Genomic DNA, 18,904 nt, shown 5'->3' with positions numbered 1-18,904 from the left:
GAAGTTGGATCGTTATGAATATGCAGGTACCCACCTGAACGTGTTATGAATATGAACAGGATTCAATCAATCCCTTTGCCCGTTTCTCACCGCTAGCTGGCGGAGCCCCCTGCAAAGTCCCTCGTACCCCGACCCTTGAGGAATACGCAGCTCTGTCCGATGAGGCTAAATTAATTTTAATTGCATTCATATAGCTCCTTTCAGCCCAAAGGCTCCTTACTTTATATGACGAATGTATCATTTTAAAGATTACATTAGTGACCAAGTGCTATAGGACACGTTTACTTGCTGTAGAGCTACTTAATATTAGTCAACGAAACGGTTGCTCATGTTCCTTATACGCAAAAAGTCATTTGCTTAAGATATTGTTTAAAACTGTACTTATGCTGCTGGATGAAGTTAAACAGTAAATTAATCAATGCTTGGAGTGTAGTTTGTGATTTTTGTGCGCTACTGTATATAATGCAGAAAGCCCTTTTAAAAGATAAAAGATTTGAGTCCAGAAGACAGCAGATATTTCTTCACTAAGAATTAACAGGCCCCAGTTCCTGCACTCCTAAGGCAGGTGTACGTCAGATCATGGCAAAATTAAAAAAGTTAGTATGGATGAAAATCAATTGGTGCCTTGTCAGCTTTTAGACTGCTCCAAACATCCGAGGAAACGAGTCCCAGTCCTCTGGGGTTATAGCACCAACCCTCTCGGCTCTCAGCTGAGCAACACAGGGGTGCAGCCCTTGAAATGAAACCAAACTCTTCAGGTACACACGACAGGAGACAGGACAGATTCCATGAACACTCACGATTTATTCCTCGACAATCACACAGGACATGCAGTTTCAGTGGAACATGCAGGTTTCTACAATTGCATCTCCCCATTCCGCTGTGACTGCTAATCCCAAGCATTATCCTTGGACATCCTTCCGAGACGCCTGCTGTTCTTCATTCAGTCATCTCGTCCTCTAATCACTGCAAGGAGAGGAACAAAATCTGGAGTTAACACCTTCGATTAAACATTTTAGTTTTTTGGGTCATTTTGATTTATTAGTTTTCTTTGCTCTTTCCTATTCAGATACCCAGGATGTATGTGAAGTGTTTCTCCCCCATCCACCTAGGCAAGGTAATAAAGACCCATGAAGCTTATCGAGCTCTACAGGGTTAGTGAGTGGGATGTGGTGCCAGTGTAGCAGTGCAGCTGGATCTGGAGCGGCCTGTGGTTTAAACCACTAGGAGGCGCTCTGGAGTGAAGTTTTTTCAATGGCAGGATGTTTGAACAGAGGAAACCAACAGTTTGTAGAGGAGCAGGGGAGAAGGTGTTAACATCAGGCCGGTATAGTGAGTTGAGCTCAGATAAGTTTGGGGTGCCTTGCCTTGAACTGAGGCCTCGATCAGTTAAATTGTGATGGCGATGGTTTAAGGGAGAAATTGCTGGTAAACATGGATGAAGAATGAAATACAAAACACAGACTCTGAATCTGTACCAAAAAAGCTACATTCTATCGGAACACTGTCATTTGAAACTAATAAGTGGGCATTTTATGTGCCAACTTGGGGAGTGAATCATACAGCAGCTAATTTATAATCTGCATTTAGACAGGCAATAGGCTGCTCAGGGGCTCCCCCAGGGCTTGATGTGGAGAACAAGAACGAGTAACCCCCCAAACAAATTGAATGTTTTAGTTTAACGCCTGGTAAAAATGAGAGAAGCCCCATTTTTGGTGAGGGACTAGAAGTTCTAAGTTTGCTTCACACCATTGTGTGTTGATGTTCATGCTCAGAGAAGGGCTCCAAAGTTGTATCTGTTGACACAATTAATAACCGGATTGGGGAAACGGGCACAGGAAAATCTTCATTTCAGATTGCAGTTTGAACTCATGAGGGAATTTTAGTTCTGGGAAGTATGATGGAGCAGCAGGACCGGACAGCCCCGGCCCGCCACTGGCCTCACCACTGGGGCAGGAAGTCCTCGGCTTGCCAGGATCTGATGAACTCGAGCTCTGCGGCGGTCAGGAGGCTGTCCCTGGTGCGCCGGTCATCCCCGTCGTCGTTGTTGTAGGTGCCGCAGAGCCCTTTCACGCCCCCGATCAGCTCGTTGGGCACCGTGACCGACAGGTCTCCCGCGGCGTTCAGGCGCATCACTGCCTTCCCATCATGCACCACCACCACCGCCCCCTCCACCAGCGTCACGGTCAGCTTCTCGCTGGCCTTCCAGGGCAGGGTCACTGGCTGGCCGTTCACCTGGGCCGCGGAGAGAGCAGGTCAGGGGTCAGAACCGGGCCGCTGAGGACCTCGCCATGGTAACTGTCCGCTACTACAAGCACTCTGCCTGTCCGCTGCTTGCTTTGAGTTTTGATTGCGGTTCTCGGGGCGATTACAGGCTGGGTGTTTCGATCAACAGCTGATAAGGACATGGCAATTAAAAAATAAATGGAAATTGTTTTTAACCTTAACAGAGAAAAACGGCAACCAAAAAGTAAGCATCTCCACACTTACCCAGACCTTCTGCTTGCTGGACACGGTGACCAGAGTCTCTCCGAAGAAGCCGAACACCACTCCCAGGGTCGGCTGGTCCTGGCCGCAAACGCGGACCCCAGCCACCACCCGGAACCGGCCCACGCTGGACAGCTGGCTGGCGGGGTGGACAGCCACATCGAAGTGGCCCCCTATCTTGAGGGTGCTGTTGGCCCCGTCGAAGGACCCCACGGAGCCCTGGCTCAGCGTGCAGGTGGCGTGGGTGGGGTAGCAGCCCAGGGCCCCGTTCCTCACCCCGCACTGGGTGTCAGCTGGGCAGCTGTGTGTCTCACACACCGCGTCGTGCCTGGCGTCGCAGGAGCACCTCTGGGTGCAGTCGTTCCTGTAGACGACCTGGCCGCCCTGCGACGGGAAGCACAAGCCAGTGAGGAGAGAGGGCTGCCGGCCCCCAGGGCTTCGCTGCGATGAACACTTTCAGTACACGTCCGATATTCAACAGGGAATATTACACTGCAGCAGTTTCCACAGGCACTGCGGTTGAATATCAGGTGTGTGAAGTGTCCCAGAGCCAGTACCAGCACCACAGCCTTCCCAACAGGGAATCCCAACATACAGAGCCTAACGGACGACCTGTCTGACACTCCGTTATTCCCCCTGTCTGTCATGTAATTACCATTCACCCCTGCGGCACATGTTTTGAAACTGAATTGCTTCATTACTTCCCGTTATGCTGTGGGTCTTGGGTACGTCGACTGCTCTCACTCGGGTTCGAGTCTGCCTACCTTCAGATACATCCCGGCCAGGTCGCAGCCACAGTCCTGGACCGCCACACACTTGTTGCCGTCGGCGACGAAGCCGGCGTCGCACTCGCAGCCCTCCGCGCAGGTCTGGGCGCAGGTCAGCGGGCCGGTGACCGCCGGGCAGCTGCTGCCACACGTGTCGGCGCAGAGGGCGTAGTGGCTCTTGGCAGGACAGGAGAAGGCTGTGGGGGGGGACAGGAGGGTCGTCGTTTTGGGCTACGGATCCACAGAGAAGCAGGGGTCTCTGGGAACCCGCAGGCCCGTGTCCGGGTAGTGACTGAACCCGATTCGCAGAACTTCAGCAAAATGTACTCCGCTGTGATACTCACGACAGAAGCTGTTGCTCCTCCAGTTTTTCAGCGTGACCCCGGCCTCCTGGCAGGCTGTGACGTATGCCTGTATCCCCAAACACACTGCCTCCATCTTCCCCTCCGCTGCGAAGCTGTCAGAGACGCAGTTTTCCACAAAACCAGCAGGGGGCAGCACTGAGTGACAAGCAGCCAGAGGCCCCTGGGGGGAAGAAATCAGCCCGCACTTGTCCGGCTTCTTCAGGGCCTCCTTGTCTTTGTCTCCGGGCTTGGGGCAGCCCCCTGCCAGGCAGCCGTCCCCACAGAGCTCCTGGTCGCCCTCGAGTCTCCACGCCACCCCAAACTCGCTGGCGCTGCCCGCGGGGGCCCCAGAAGGAAGGGCGAATTCGTCGTCCACGCGGCCGTTGTAGTTCCCGCAGGCTCCCACCAGCTGGCCAGAGTAGGTGGACGGTACCGTGACGGACACGGTCTGCTGGAGGTCGTAGGTCACGGTCAGGCCGAAGTCGGCCTGCAGCACGATGCCCTTGCCCACCTGGGACACCTGGAGCTTCCCGCCGGCCAGCGAGAAGGGCAGGTTGATGCGGACGCCGTTCACCTGTCAAGGGGAAGACAGAGCATCTGTGAGGAGCGAGACTCCATGGTGAATCGGTTTCAAATGTCGTTTCTTTATCAACGTGGTTCCTTGAGGACTGATCACCAGTCAGTCACAGGCCTGACCTAACCAACCAGCACGGCTTAGAGGAAGTCTGGCCCAAATCCACAGGAACTAGCTGGGAACATGCAAGCTCCACACAGACTGATGCCCCAGACAGGACTTGAACCCGAGAAGCAGCACAGCCGGGACGAGGGAGGGGCACCACGCTCCCACTCACCCGTATCTGCCAGGGCAGGCTCTTCTCCAGGGCGACGGACACCTCGTACACCGACACCGCGACCGAGCGGGGCACGGCCAGCCCGCCGGCGCCCGCCCGCTCCTTCTGCAGCTGCACGGAGAAGCGCGCCAGCCCCGCGGCGGCCGAGCCGGACACCTGGGCCAGCGTGTAGCCGCAGGCGCCCTGGAAGTCGTAGCGCACCCCGTCGAAGGTGAGGTAGTGCGAGTTCCCGGAGACCGCGCAGCTGGCGTAGCCCCGCGGGTGGCAGGCCTGCACCCCGGCCAGCACCTTGCAGGTCTCCTGGGGGCCGCAGGAGGCCGCGCTGCAGGACACGGCGCCCGCGAGGCAGCTGCAGCGCTGCGTGCAGTCGCCCCCGGGGTAGAAGGTGGCGCCGGAGGGGTAGTAGCGGCTCTCGTGGGCGCAGCCGCAGTCCTGCAGGGGCACGCACTCGCCGTCGCTCAGCAGGAAGCCCGGCTGGCACTGGCAGCCCTCCCTGCAGCCCTCAGCGCAGCCGCGGGGGGCAGCCATGTCGGCGCAGGTGGCCGGGCACCCGGGGCCGCACGTGGTGTACTCGCTGTTCCTGGGGCAGGAGGGAGCTGGAAGGGGGCGGAGACACAGGGCAGCACATGGTCACTGGTGGAGTGACCACACACACGAGGACTGTCCGATCCCAGCGAGAGCCCGGCCCCCCAGGAGCCTCTATGGGGCTGGAAGAAGACGTCACCCCCACGGATCTCTTCAGGACCGTGAAACGGGATAGGATATGGGCAGACGCCAAGGGGAGTGCGTTTCAAGTCAAAAATAGCTGGCACTATTAAACTATGTGGAAGTACACTGAAAGAGAGGAGGCGGGAGTGGGGAGCAGCTCCCCGGCCACATACTGTAGCAGAAGCCAGGAGGCTCCGGGACCGATTGAGTACTAACGCCCCAGTGAGCCGAACAGCAGCTCTGCCCGCCTGCGCCCCACTTACCGCAGAAGTCGCTCCTCCGCCACGGCTCGATCTTGCCGCCCGCGTCCTGGCACTCCTTGACGTAGGCGGCGATGACGTCGCAGGCGGCCCTCTGGAGGCCCTGGTGCAGCTGGAGGTCGAAGACGCAGCTCTCGTGGTAGTGGGCAGAGTCCACCCGCACCAGGCAGTCCCGCAGCGGCCCGCTGGCACTCCGGATCACGTCGCAGTCGGTCAGGTACGCCGGAGGCTTCTCGCCGGGGCCTGGCTTGGGCGGCGGCTCCGGGCAGTCCCGGCACTCGGGCGAGCAGCTGGGGGTGTCGCCCACCCGCTGGCTGTTGCCGAAGTGGGTGGGGCTCTGGGCGGCCTGGCCGCCGGGCAGGAGCAGGTCGTCGCCCAGATTGCCGTTGTTGTTGCCGCACAGGCCGCAGGTGGCGCCGGCGTAGGTGCTGGGCACCGTGACGCTGACCGCGCTGCTCCAGTCGAACTGCACCTTCAGGCCGAAGTGGGTCTCCAGCACGGCGAAGGCACCACTGCGGTACACACTCGCCTGGCTGCCGTTGAAGTAGAAGGGCAGGGAGGTCAGAATGCCGTCGACCTGCAGGGGGCGCAAGGAGGGGCACGTCAGGCAAGGTCCAGCTGCTGTTCTCAGAGCAGAGTGATGAAGCCAGTTCAGAGATGGGGGTTATTGGGAGGCTAATGGGACTTGCGGCCAGGACACAGGGGTTACACCCCTACTCTTCTCAAGAAACGCCCTGGAATTTGTAATGAGCACAGAGAGGCAGGACCCCCGTTTTATCTGAAGGATGGTGCCATTTTTTACAGTAGTGTCCCCGTCACTATACTGGGGCATTAAGACCCACAGACTGTGGGGTGAGCGCCCCCTACTGGCCCCACTAACAGCATCAGCCTTAGCTTTCCCAGTGTCTCCCCTCCAGGCTCACATCCGCTGGGCTTCAGTGGGTTTATATGATGGATCGAGATCTCCACGCCCAGCGCGCTGGTGCCCCTCTCCCTGATCTCCTCCAGCCCGGAGGAGCACACCTACCAGGATCCTGCCCCTGTAGTCCTGGCTGATGGTGACGGTGCGGTCGAGCACCTTGGCCGACACCACCCTGGCGAAGGACACCAGCCGGCTGCCACGGTTGTTGTTCTCCAGGGTGACGTCGAAGGCCGGCAGGCTGGGGTCCTTGGAGCAGACGCCGGCCAGCCGGTACACGCAGGTGCCCTGGAAGTCGAACCTGCGGCCGTCGAAGCTGCGGAAGTGGGGGTCCCCGAGGGCCGTGCAGGTCTGGTAGCTGAGGGGGTAGCAGTCCTGCACGCCGTCCACCACCTTGCACTGCTCGCTGGCCTTGCAGCCCCGCGGCCGGCAGGACACCGTCTGCGTGGCGCCGTCGCAGGCGCACTGCTGCTGGCACCTGGCGTCCGCCCAGAAGGCCTCGCCGGGCAGGTAGTAGCGATCGCCGTGGGTGCAGCCGCAGCCCGTCTTCGCCGAGACGCACCTGTCCCCGCTGAGCACGAAGCCCTCGTCGCACTGGCAGGACTCGGTGCAGGCCAGCGGGCAGGGGCTGCGCGGCTTGGGCTCCGCGCAGGTGGCCGGGCAGGGGCTGCCGCAGAACTCGTAGTGGCTGTTCTGGGGGCAGTTCAGCGCTGAGGACAGAAGAGCACGTCTTTACACCGAGGGTGGCGGGGGTCTGGAACAACCTACCCAATCAAGTGGCTGCAGCCAATATCAGAAAGAAGCTCAAGTGAGATCAATTACCTACTAAACCCCAAAGAGGTAATTTTACCCCTTAAAGATCAGAATAGCCCCCCTCATTTGTAACCATCTTCCTACAGTCTTCCTCATTATACTGCCCGGTGCAACACCATCGCACAGCTGACCCACATTGGCCACTGTCGCCCCACCGGGTCTCCCGCGCCGCGGCAGGCCTGGTACTCACGGCACTTGGCGAGCTCTCTCCACTTGGCCGAGACCGAGGCCCCGGCCGCCCGGCAGGCCGACACGTAGTTGGCGAGGGCCTGGCAGTAGACCTCCTGCCGGCCCCTGTTCAGGCACACGTCGTACAGGCAGTTGTCGGCGAACAGCTGGGGCTTGAGGGCGCCGTGGCACTGGGCGAAGGGCCCGCTCTTGTCCTCGATCAGGCCGCAGAACCTCTGCCCGCGGTACAGCTCCTGGTCGGCGTCGGCGCACGTGGGGCAGGAGCCCTGGCAGTAGTGCCAGCAGAAGGGGTCGCGGTCCGGCAGGCTCCAGGACCGCGCCCACTCGGTGACGTTGGCGACGAGCACGCCCGTGGCCGCCATGTGGTCGTCCCCCGTGTCCGCGTTGTAGTTCCCGCAGAGGCCCTCCAGGTTGTCATAGTAACTGCTGGACACCGTCACCATGAAGAGCGTGGTCCAGTCGAAGACGACCTCCAGCCCGAAGTCCGTCTCCAGCACGGCCCTGATCCCCGACTGCACGATCCGGATGCTCCCCGACTCCAGGCTCACCGGGAGATTGGAGCTGATGCCGTCCACCTGGGGAGAGACCGGAGAGCGTCGGCTCACGGGATGACCTCCTCTCCACACTCGTTCAATTACCGCTACGTGGTTTAACAGAACCGCGGCTCGGAGTGAGCCTTTTGAGCAGCAGGAACAGGGGCAGGAAGACCGGCTCGGCCGCGGGTCCCGATCGCGAGACGGGCGTGCCCCGCAGTGACAACACCGACACCCAGGTGGCGCCTCAGGGCTCTCAGGGAAGACGTTCCGAACGCCGTCAGTGGCGTCGTGACCCTGTGGCAGGACAGCGTGCCGAAGAAAAACAGCGAACCACCCCCCAGTAGACCCACACCGCGTGAAGAACACGGCCAGCCAGCGGGACCCCCCCTCCCTCCCGCCGTGCCCGCGCACTCACCCGCACGCGGCCCCGCTCTCCCCGCAGGATGGCGATCTCGTGCCCCTTGACCTGCACGGTGACCAGCTTGACGAAGGAGCCGTCCGCGTTGCCGCGCACCTCGTTCTTGTTGAGGATGCTGAAGGGCGTGAGGGTGGGGTCCCTGCCCGTGGTGCGGGCCAGGATGTAGCTGCAGGTGCCCTGGAAGCTGAAGGGCTTCCCGTCGAAGGACTGGTAGTGGGGGTCTCCCATGGCCCAGCAGGTGGCCTTGGACTGGGCGACGCACACGGCCTGGGTGTCCCGCACGATGCAGTCCTCCTTCTGCCGGCACTTGGTGTTCTGGCAGGGGTCTGCAGAGGCACGATCAGAGCCGCCTTTATAAAGGCTTCCAGGAGGCACTACCTTACACATAGGGTGGTGGGAGTGTGGAACAAGGTACCCAGTCATGCTGTTGCAGCAGAATAGGTGCCTTTCAAGAAAGGCCAGAAAGAGATCCTGGAATCAATTAACTACCAACAATCAAACAGGAGGACATCAGGTCCATCTTGCCTCTTGATAACGGTTCTTACAGCTTAGACACAATCTCATGAAGGACAGGGTGTGTCAGACCTTCACAAGCAGAAAATTGAACCTCAGGTCACAGAAGTCCCTCATCACAGAAAGACATTTCAACCCTGAGGCCAATGAGGAGGCAAGGAGCTGGGACAGCCTCTTCTCCTGTCCTGGGGCAGGATCGGGTCCCACTGAGGGTTCAGCTGTTAAATGTGGCCAGGGCAGGGGGCCTGCACACGTTTCCTTGCTTTTGTTTTTCCCCATGAATGCGGTGGGGGTCCGCTGTTGCCGCGGTTACCTTTGCTGTAGCATCCCATGACGCCGTTGCGGACCTCGCAGGCTTCGTCCGAGGCGCAGTCGGCCCGGCTGCAGCTGAGCACACCCGCCTTGCAGGTGCACAGCTCGCTGCAGGCCTTCTGCAGGACCGCCTCGCCGGACTGCGGCACAGAGAGGCGCTGTCAGAGCCCAGGCAATTCACACACAAGGGGGAACATCGATACAACCGCAGCAACCGAAGCCGAAAACGGCCGGAGGACCGGATCTGTACCTTATAGTAGCGCCCCTCCACCATGCAGCCGCAGCTCTCCAGCGGGACACAGGCGCCCGCCGTGAACACGAAGCCCTCGTCGCACTGGCACCCCTCCTGGCACCTGGGGCACCGGACGGCCTGGCTGAGGGAGGCGCAGGTGGCCGCGCAGGTGTCGGCGCACAGCTCGTAGTGGCTGTTGGCCGGGCACTTCAGCGCTGCGGAGGGGGAGATGCCGTGGGGACAGTGAGGCGGGATCTGTGGTCCGAGACTTCCCTCTTCTCAACACTTCCGCATGTTTCACTTGTAACGGGCTCGCGTCTGATGACCGGTTCAGTTTAACAAGCGTTTCAAGTGGGTTTTAAAGCTACTATATAACAGTATAGAGCAGCACAGTGGCTCAAGGGGCAAAAAAAACCCAATCTATTCACCCCTCCCCCTTTAAACAGGAGCAAAATATCCCATAATAGAGACAAGGTAGTCGTAATAAAATGATATTCTGCAATCGCAAAGCCATCACACAGAGCAGAACACTCATTTCTTCACAGTCCTGTAGGGAGGATTTGGTAAACCCTCCTCCGGCAAGGAATACACCGAGAAAACTCTTCATGCTGAAGAACCCGGCTGTACGGTTTCCAATACCAAGGCCCACGTGACTTGGGAAGCAAAACCGTGGAGCCTGTAGAGAGAGCAATAACACACACACACACACACACACACACACACACACACACACACACACACACACACACACACACACACACACACACACACACACACACACACACACACACACACACACACACACACACACACACACACACACACACACACACACACACACACACACACACACACACACACACACACACACACACACCGTTGTCTTCGGCAGTCATTTGGGAATGATGGAATCATGGGGATGGCAGCAAGGGAGTGAGATCTTCTACTTACGGCAGAACTTGTCGGATCTCCAGACGCCGATGGAGCCCCCGGCGGCCTGGCAGGCGGCCGCGTACTTCTGGATGTGCCGGCACAGGATGTCTTGGTTCCCTCCCTCCGTGATCATTTCCTGAACGCAGTCGTCGAAGTATTCGGCGGGCGGCACGGCGGCCTGGCAGCCGGCGAACGGGCCCTTCGCGGACCTCAGCATCCCGCAGGCCGTCTCCTTCTCCGCCTCGGGCTTCTTCTTGTCGTCCGTGCCGGGGCAGTCGGTGCCGCAGCCGGTCACGCACTTGGGCTGCTCCTCCGCGGGCACCCAGCCGGCGGCGAACGCGTCCACGCTGCCCGCCTGGGTGCCGCCCGGCAGCGCGAAGTCGTCCGCCTTGTTGTCGTTGTAGTTGCCGCACAGGCCCCCCAGCGCGCCCTTGTAGGTGGAGGGGACGTTGAAGACGACGGACGAGGCGCCATCGTAACTGACCTTCAGGCCGAAGTCAGTCTCCGCGATGATGTGGATCCCACTCTGGTAGGCGGACACCCTCCCGTCCTCCAGCGACAGGGGCAGGTTCGCCCTCACGCCGCCCACCTGAGGGGGGAGGACAGCCGTCAAGACGGAGCCCACCTCTGTACACCTCCATGTCCCCGATCCTGAGGGAGGACCCCCAGATCAACGGGACGGGTGAGACAGGTTGTCCTTCTCTCAGAGAGAGGTTACACCAATAAGTCCAACCGATTCAAATCTCGCCTCCTCCCCTCTGAATGTGAAATTAGCATTTCCAGTCTGCAACAGGAAGGAAGGAGCTTCATTTCTGTCTTCGCTGTTGGGGGAGTTTTGCAAGACGATCGCCGAGACGGGAGGAGGACTCACCCTGACCTCCCAGCTGAGTCCGGGGAGCAGCGTCAGCTCGTAGCCGTACGCCCGGATCGCGACGCTCCTGGTCACGGTGACGCCCAGAGCCGACTCCTGGTGCACCGTCACCAGGAAGGGCGCCAGCTTGCCGTCCTTGCCGACGGCCTCGGCCACCCTGTACATGCAGTTCCCGAACAGGCTGAAGCCGCGCCCGTCGAAGGAGCGGTAGCGCGTGTTCCCGGCGATCCAGCAGGTGCCCGTGCCGGCGGGGTGGCAGCCCTGCACGCCGTCCTTCAGCACGCACTTCTCGTTGGGGCCGCAGGCGGCCGCCTCGTCGCACGCCGCGGCGCCGCCCTGCTGGCACACGCAGCGGTTGCTGCACAGCCCCCAGGGGAAGAAGACCTCGCCTGCCTTGTAGTAGCGGCCCTCGTGCACGCAGCCGCAGTCCGCCACGGGCACGCAGCGGCCGTCGCTGAGCAGGAAGCCGTCGTCGCACTCGCAGCCCTCGCGGCAGGGCGTGCCCGCGCAGGTCTGCGCGCTGGACAGGTCGCGGCAGGTCAGCGGGCAGCCGGCAGCGCACACCGAGTAGTGGCTGTTCTCCTTGCAGGCCGCGGCTGGCGGAGAGAGGGGGGCGACAGTCATTACCGTGCCAGCGCTGGCGGCAGATCCACACGCAGCAGCAAACAGGTTTGTTAACGACGGCTCAGTGCTACTCCAACATCCACCCCACCGGCGGGCCAGATACACAACCACACCGGGGTGACGTGGGTGCCTCTGCTCTGCGCCCAGTGTTAAAAGCTCCGATTTCTATATAAAAGGTTATCTGGTTAGAGTGTCGAAAGGCCTTTCTATACCGTTTTAAGCAGGCGGTGTGGCATCACGGTTTCTTTATAACTGAGCTGTAAAGAATTCAAGACTGGCAGGGCAATGAATTGAATGTTCTGGTACCTCAGCACGATCGTCTACCATGCACCTTTAATTCTGCAATAAAGGCCGAACAGCTTTGCTTCCTAAATGCTCAATATCAGGGGCCATTCTTGTGCTCATTCTGTATAGTGCCAATAGTACACAGAGCTGTATATGGCCCCTGCTGGAGAATCACAGGGACCTCTATGCCTCTAACGTTTGAAAGGGGGCCAACGTCGCTCCTGTATCGCGCCCGGTTCCCAGAACACATGCAGGTCCTGCATCCGCGGGCTGCTCTACCCTCCCAGCTCAAAGACAGGGACCCCGCGGAGCGGCTGCACTTACGGCAGAGCCTGTCGCTCCTCCAGAGGGCCACGGTGGCCCCAGCGCTCTGGCAGGCGGTGGTGTAGGCGGTGAGGGCCTCGCAGAGGGCCGAGGAGTGGCCGCGGTACAGGCACACGTCGAAGACGCAGTTGTCGAAGTAGAGCTGGGGCTCGACCTTGGCGTGGCAGTCCTTGAAGGGGCCGCTGCGGTCCGTGATCCTCCCGCAGAAGTCGGCGCCCTCGTAGGCGCGGCGCTGGCCCGGGTCGCAGGAGGGGCAGACACCGCCCTTGCAGTCGCTGGAGCAGCCCGGGTCGTCCTTCACCTTCCAGCTGTGCCCGAAGGCGGTGGGCGTGCTGGCGGGGGACCGGTCCGGCATCAGCATGTCGTCGCCGCGGTTACCGTTCCAGTTCCCGCACAGCCCGCAGACCGCGCCGGAGTAGGTGCTGGGAAGGGTGACGGAGAAGTAGCTGTTCCAGTTGAAGCTCACGGTCATGCCGAAACTCGTCCTCACCACCCCCGCGAAGCCACTGCGGTAAATGGACAGCTTGTTGTCCTCCAAGTAGAAGGGCAGGTTCACGTACAGCTGGTTGAACTGCAAAGAGGGAGGAGACAACGGTCATGCATCTTGCCCTAGTGCCCCATGGAAGCTCTGCCATTCCCATGAGCCGCCACTAGAGGCCGCTAGATAGGACCAGCTAATGCAACTCGCTGATCTCGCCCAGGTAACTATGACTGGCAAAGCAAGAAATTCAGAAGAAATTCCGTTCACTCAGAACCTCTTTAACACATGGAAGTGCATTGTGGACAGACTCCCTGCCTCTCAAAGGTCTGGGGCCGGACAGAGGGGCCTACCATGACTCTGCCTGGGCTGTCCTTGCTCATGATGATTTCGTGGCCGTAGACCAAGATCCTGACCATCTTGGTGAAGGCCACAGCCTTGTTCTGGCCGCGGTTCTCGTTCTGCAGGTGCACCTCGAAGGGCACCAGGCCGGCCGCGCTGCCACACAGCTTGGCCATCTGGTAGGTGCAGGTGCCCTGGAAGTCGAAGGTCTTGCCGTCGAAGGAGCGGTAGTGGGGGTCGCCGGAGGCCTCGCAGGTGGCGAAGGAGGCTGGGTAGCAGCCCCGCACCCCGTCCCGCAGATCGCACACCTCCGAGCTCTTGCAGCCGGCGGAGACGCACGCCACCGTGCCCGTGCGCGCCTGGCAGGTGCAGCGCCGGCCGCAGCGCTCGTCCGCCCAGAACTCCTGCCCCGGCGTGTAGTACTGGCCCTCGTGGCTGCAGCCGCAGGCGCCCTTCTGCACACAGCTGCTCCCGCTCAGCACGAAGCCGCTGTCGCAGACGCACGTCTCCGCGCAGGGCAGCTGGCAGCGGGCGGGAGCGTCGAGGTCGCCGCAGGACGCCGGGCAGGCGCTGCCGCAGGCCTCGTAGTGGCTGTTCTCCGGGCAGTCCAGCGCTGCAGGGGGAAGAGGAGGAGAGGTCAAGAGCTACGGGATCTTTCTCGGCAGGTCTGCGCAGTGCTGGGAGCTGTGGAAGTAAACCTCAGAGCGAGAATCGGAGGCCGGATTTGCTGGGGTTACTCGCGATGGCGGGACTTACGACAGGAGGCCAGGGTTCTCCAGCTGCCCGTCAGCTTGGCTCCTTCCCGCTGACAGGCATCGGCGTAGCTCTCCAGGGCCTCGCAGAGGAACTTCCGGTAGCCCTTGTTGATGCAGATGTCGTAGACGCAGTTGTCCACGTACTTCTCGGGGTTCAGCGTGGCGTGGCAGCCGGCGAAGGGGCCGTCTTTCTTGGCCATGAGCCCGCAGAAATCCTCCCCGCGGTACTTCTCCTGCAGGGTCAGGGAGCAGCTGGGACACTCCCCGTTGCAGTGGTGGTGGCAGAAGAGGTCCTTGTCCTCGACCTTCCAGCTGCTGGCGAAGTCCAGCACGGCGGTGACCAGCTCCCCCCTGGGGTTGGAGAACTCGTCGCCGCGGTCGCCGTTGTAGTTGCCGCAGAGGCCCCCCAGCAGGCGGAAGTAGCTGCTGGGCACCGTGATGAACAGGGCCATGTTCCAGTCGTACATCACCTGCAGCTCGAAGTCCGTCGTCAGCAGGGCGTACCGCCCGCTACGCGCCACCCGCAGTTTCCCGTTGACGAGGGTGACGGGCAGGTTGCTGGAGATGCCGTTTACCTGGATGGGGCCACAGCAAAACAAGAATCAGGAAGTTACACCATGGGGGCACACGCCTTCGTACTTTAACCTCAGGCTGCGAGCTTGGCATTCTGTGAACAGAGCACCTCTTTCATCTCACACGAGCACGAATGCTAGCGTCACTGCCAGCAGTAGTAAGGATTGAAATGCCAGTGATCTGCCACTAGAGGTCACTTGGGCCTCTATTGTGTGCAAGGTATTGCATGTGGTGCATTACTGATTAGTGCAACCCTCCCCGCCGCCACCCAGTCAACCTTCCCTCACTAAGGCCAAGGGGCACAGAGTTGGTGCCAGGAGTCGTGCCTCGTCTATCTCCAGTGTTGCTGTGGGTTCCCAGGAGTCACTGTTTTCCAAGAAATCCATGCAAGCCTCCCACCCCCATCTGCCTCATCCCGACTCTTCCCCCTCTGAGCGCAAGCAGCTTGCCTGGACAAGTCCCAGTCCCAGCTGACTCGAAACATGGCCCGAATCATTCCCTTACCCCGACTTTCCCGCTGTCGTATTTGCTGATGCTGATGGTCTGGCCGTAGACGGTGATGGTGACCGTCCGCACGAAGGACACCTTTGTGTTGCCCCTGTTCTCGTTCTTGGCGGTGACGGCGAACTGCTCCAGGCCGCCGGCATCGCCGCGGGTGGCGGACAGGGTGTAGCTGCAGGTGCCCTGGAAGTCGAACTTCCTCCCGTCGAAGGTGGTGTAGTGGGGGTCCCCCACGGCCTCACAGGTGGCTTTGGAGATGTGCTTGCAGACGCCGGCACGGCACTCCTCCTTCTCCCGGCACTTCACAGCCGCGCAGGGATCCGGCGGCGGGGTGGGAGCAGGAGCTGGTGGAACAAGAGAACCACGCGGTGAGGCTACAGCTTTTCGGACTCCTCGGCCCCTTTACCAGTGGCCACTAGGAAGCTCCAGTTAGGATTACACAAGCATGAAGTTAGTCAGTGTAGCTGCATTTTGACATGCAAGGTTGCTTTGCCACTTAGAGGAGAAGGTGACTAATCACTGGCAAAGGAAGATCAAAGGACAGCAGAAGGACACTTTTTCCTATGCTTTTACCCCTTACCCTGCGTCATCTCATACATGCAAGCACTTTATGGTTGAAGCCTCGTTCGCCAGAGTCTGGCTTGGAATTAGTCAGACTACGCAAGAACCTTGTGCTTGCAAATACAACGATCAAAGGCTAGCAGAAGGTCATACTGGGGTAGGCTTTGATCCTTACCCCCTGCATGCACCTTTTGCTATTGTAAGGCTTGATTCCGAATCCTAACCTCGAACCCCACCACTACCCCTGAACCTGCTCCCACACTATTGAACAGCTTAGTCCTGCAGAAGACAATCTGTGATTGCCCCTCCCCAGACAGGGCCCGGACCCACGTGGACCCAGTCCTCTCCCTACTGGCTCACCCGAGTAGCACACGCCCGTGTTGCCGTATCCATCGCGGGGCTTCCCGCCGTAGACGTACACCGCCATGAGGGCGTCGCTGCTGATGACCCAGTGGCGCTCCGAGGTGGCGAGGTCGAGGCTGGACCACACGTACTTGGAATCCGCGCCGAAGCGCTCCCACTTCTTCTGGGGGTTGAGGCTCCTGCCATCCGCCTTCAGGCTGCCGACGCCATCGGCCTCGATCACGATGGCCGCCTCGCTGTTGAAGCCGCCCTGGGTGTCCGCGACCCACTGGTTGGCGAACTCCGCCGTGGGCATGACGTTGATCAGGTAGGGGTCGTACTGGCCACCCCCGCCGTAGTACATGACCATGACCCTCCGGTCGCTCTCGATGCTCAGGGGCGCAAACGCCCCCACGCCGGAGTCCCAGACGTCGCCAGCCATGAGGGTCCTGCTCTCGGTTGCGCTGCCCTTGCCGATCCGCACCAGCGTCTTGTCTTCGGCCGCCACCACGTGGACCAGGTCCTTGGAGGGCAGCGCGTTCATGGGCGGCACCAGGAAGCGGGTGGAGAAGCGGTCCACCGGCACGAGCTGCTCGTACACGTGGTTGCAGTACTGGGCCCGGACCGAGCACTGGTGCCCAGCCAGCACGGCTACAGGCTGCTGCGCCTTGACCCGGGTCCCAGTGAGGGTGCACCTGCTCTTCAGCTGGTAGAGCTGGTAGGGCGCCAGCGAGACGGTGATCTTACTGCCCGGCTTGTAGCCAACACCGTTGATGGTGATCTGCTCTCTGGGGATGATCTCGACCTGGTTGGCGTCTTTGCCGTTGATGACGACGGCCATTTTGTCCATGTCGGACAGACCAGTGTTGGGCGTGAAGATGACATACTCTCTGCCCAGCTGCGGAGTGGGGTACACCACGGCGCTGTCCCCAGTGGACGTTTTGGTGTTGTAGGCCACCACCGAGACCTCGTAGTCGGAGGTGACGCGGACCGTCTTCGTGCAGTACCCGGTGCCCTGCAGCTCGGCGGCGTTCGGCAAGACGACGTGCTCCGTGGCCCCCTTGTTCACCGTCACCGTCTTTGAGAAGCCGAGGGCCTGCACCTCCACCTTGACCGTGGCTTTGGATCGGTACGAGGCGATGAGCAGCTCGAACTGGGGGCCGAAGGAGTTTGCTCTGAAGTTGGTCATGAAGGCGGTGAGGAACTCCGTTCCTGTTGGACACAAGCCACTGGCATCTGGGAAACAAACAGATCGAGGAAAGGGGTGCTGAGCCCAAATTGCTCCTTGACTCACTTGCACAGGTCACAGGTACTTTAGAATGTCTTTAAAGAAGCAGACCACTGCAGCTGCTTACTTCCTTTTTCCACAAAACCAGTAGGTAATTTCTCAGATAATGTCCCTGACACTGCTAACTGATAACTTCTTAAAAACACTAGATCTGGGCAATTTGAAAAGCCATTCAGGACCCGTGAGTGTGATTTTTTTTTTTAAAGTGTAAGTCCCCCAGCAAAATATATCCATTTGACTCAGGTATTCAAAAAAGCCTAAAAAATATAACTAACAGCATGGCTGTCCACTTGTCCTCTGGTTGAATCTGAGGGGTCCAGCGCATGGGCTGTCAGTGCCTTTGAGGGGACCTGATCTAAATACTCAATCCTGAGATGCCTCTGCAGTGTTTCTTAACGTTCCCATTTTATTTCAGCTGCAAACATGATGCATTTTCTACCTATACCAGAATCTAGATGGCCGTTTTGAGTTCGGAAGTGCAGGCCCCTAATTTAACAGTCATTAGAGGTGTACCCCAGGGACACTACCCCAATTTAAGCATTCACCCCATTTACCTGTGCTCCCTTGACCAGTTCTGCATTCAAAGACACCATACAGTACCTTGAATGCTTATCGCCTTGCTGGGAATTAATCTAAGAGAAACTTTGTCACGAGCCTTCAGAGAAAGTAAATATACAGTATTGTTCTCTGTATGCATTTTTGCCGTTTCTTGTTCAAATAAAGAAAAGCGAGACCTGCCTTTATCTAACGTATACATAGAAATCAACCAACAGGCAGTGTCCGATACCCCTGGGGCAACTTTTGAGCAGTGCTGAATTGCGAACTGGGTTGGAATATTGAACAAACAGCTGCATGAAAGGCTGACCGAGAGCATCTGCTTACCGTTCACCAGCATGGCTGCTACCCACAGCAAAAGTATTCTGGTCTCCATGGCTGCAGAAAGAGAGTACAGGAAGGCTGGTCAGTATCGGGGCACTGTGGCAGGGAACCCCACATGTGAGGCTGTAGAAACTTGCAGTGGCAGGACTATTTCACTCAGTGTGAACAGAAAGAGGGGGAAACTGTCTGTAGTTCTTGCAGTCGTCTGACTGCGGGAGAGATGCCGGACGCTGTCCTGCCAGCAGACCGAGACAAGTCCCACCAGTGGAGCTCACCGCCAGACTGCGAAGTCAGCGGGTGCCAGGACAGCGCCCCTGTGTGGACAGAGACGGCAATTCGGCTTTGTCACAGTCTCATCACCGCTCCCAGTTACAGCGCTGGGGTCCGTGACAGGGGTGCAGCGCTGAGCGCTCGGAAGAGATGATCGCCGGTCAGATGGCTCCTGGATTTTTACTCGCGCTTCCAAGTAAGAGCAGGGTTTCCTCTGACCCATTACAGCTCTTCGGGAACACAGTGCAGATCGGGACTAGAGTATTGTCAAGCTTAGACAGGACACACTCCTACACACGTACAGCAATTAACACAGCCAGCCCGTCTGCAGAAGACAGGAAGAATCCCGAGCGCTCGGAGAAAATCCACCCGAACGAATTCGATATTTAGGTAATTATATTTAAAAAAATACTCGAGTCTGCCCGTCTATTATGGGTTTCTCTGTTCAAAGAGAGAGATTCACGTTTAGACCTAGGCGTTTAAACTTCAGCTTTTTACTACATGAATGACTCATCTAAATATCCAAACT

The 18,904-nt window shown here is 59.1% G+C and overlaps 1 protein-coding gene across 1 annotated transcript; it reads right to left on the bottom strand.

Moving 5' to 3' along the window:
• Positions 1–784: 784 nt before the first annotated feature.
• On the bottom strand, positions 785–18,450 carry LOC148640409 (IgGFc-binding protein-like). The gene is made up of 21 exons (XM_088620835.1): positions 18,381–18,450; positions 18,109–18,159; positions 15,957–17,174; positions 15,039–15,379; positions 13,963–14,536; positions 13,218–13,819; positions 12,387–12,957; positions 11,154–11,749; positions 10,301–10,871; positions 9,368–9,564; positions 9,119–9,257; positions 8,290–8,618; positions 7,340–7,913; positions 6,445–7,046; positions 5,421–5,994; positions 4,450–5,045; positions 3,599–4,172; positions 3,252–3,451; positions 2,491–2,871; positions 1,946–2,235; positions 785–966 (listed from the first exon to the last, which is right to left on the bottom strand). Exons 2-21 carry the CDS (start codon positions 18,155–18,157, stop codon positions 960–962), a joined length of 8,985 nt encoding a protein of 2,994 aa, XP_088476961.1. The 5' UTR covers positions 18,158–18,159; positions 18,381–18,450; the 3' UTR covers positions 785–959.
• Positions 18,451–18,904: the final 454 nt, after the last annotated feature.

This window comes from Lepisosteus platostomus, chromosome 26, assembly GCF_059453375.1.
Source record: "Lepisosteus platostomus isolate fLepPlt1 chromosome 26, fLepPlt1.hap1, whole genome shotgun sequence".
NCBI lineage: Eukaryota > Metazoa > Chordata > Actinopteri > Semionotiformes > Lepisosteidae > Lepisosteus > Lepisosteus platostomus.
Note: the sequence above shows the minus strand (reverse complement) of the source record. Positions and strands in the feature narration are given on the sequence as shown.

Coding starts and splice junctions, on each gene's coding strand:
- LOC148640409 (XM_088620835.1), bottom strand. CDS start 18,157: ATGGAGACCAGAATACTTTTGCTGTGGGTAGCAGCCATGCTGGTGAAC. Junction 7,914..8,289: donor GAGAGCGGGGCCGCGTGCGG/GTGAGTGCGCGG, acceptor GTCTCTCCCCAG/GTGGACGGCATCAGCTCCAA. Junction 2,872..3,251: donor TGGCCGGGATGTATCTGAAG/GTAGGCAGACTC, acceptor TTCCCGTCGCAG/GGCGGCCAGGTCGTCTACAG.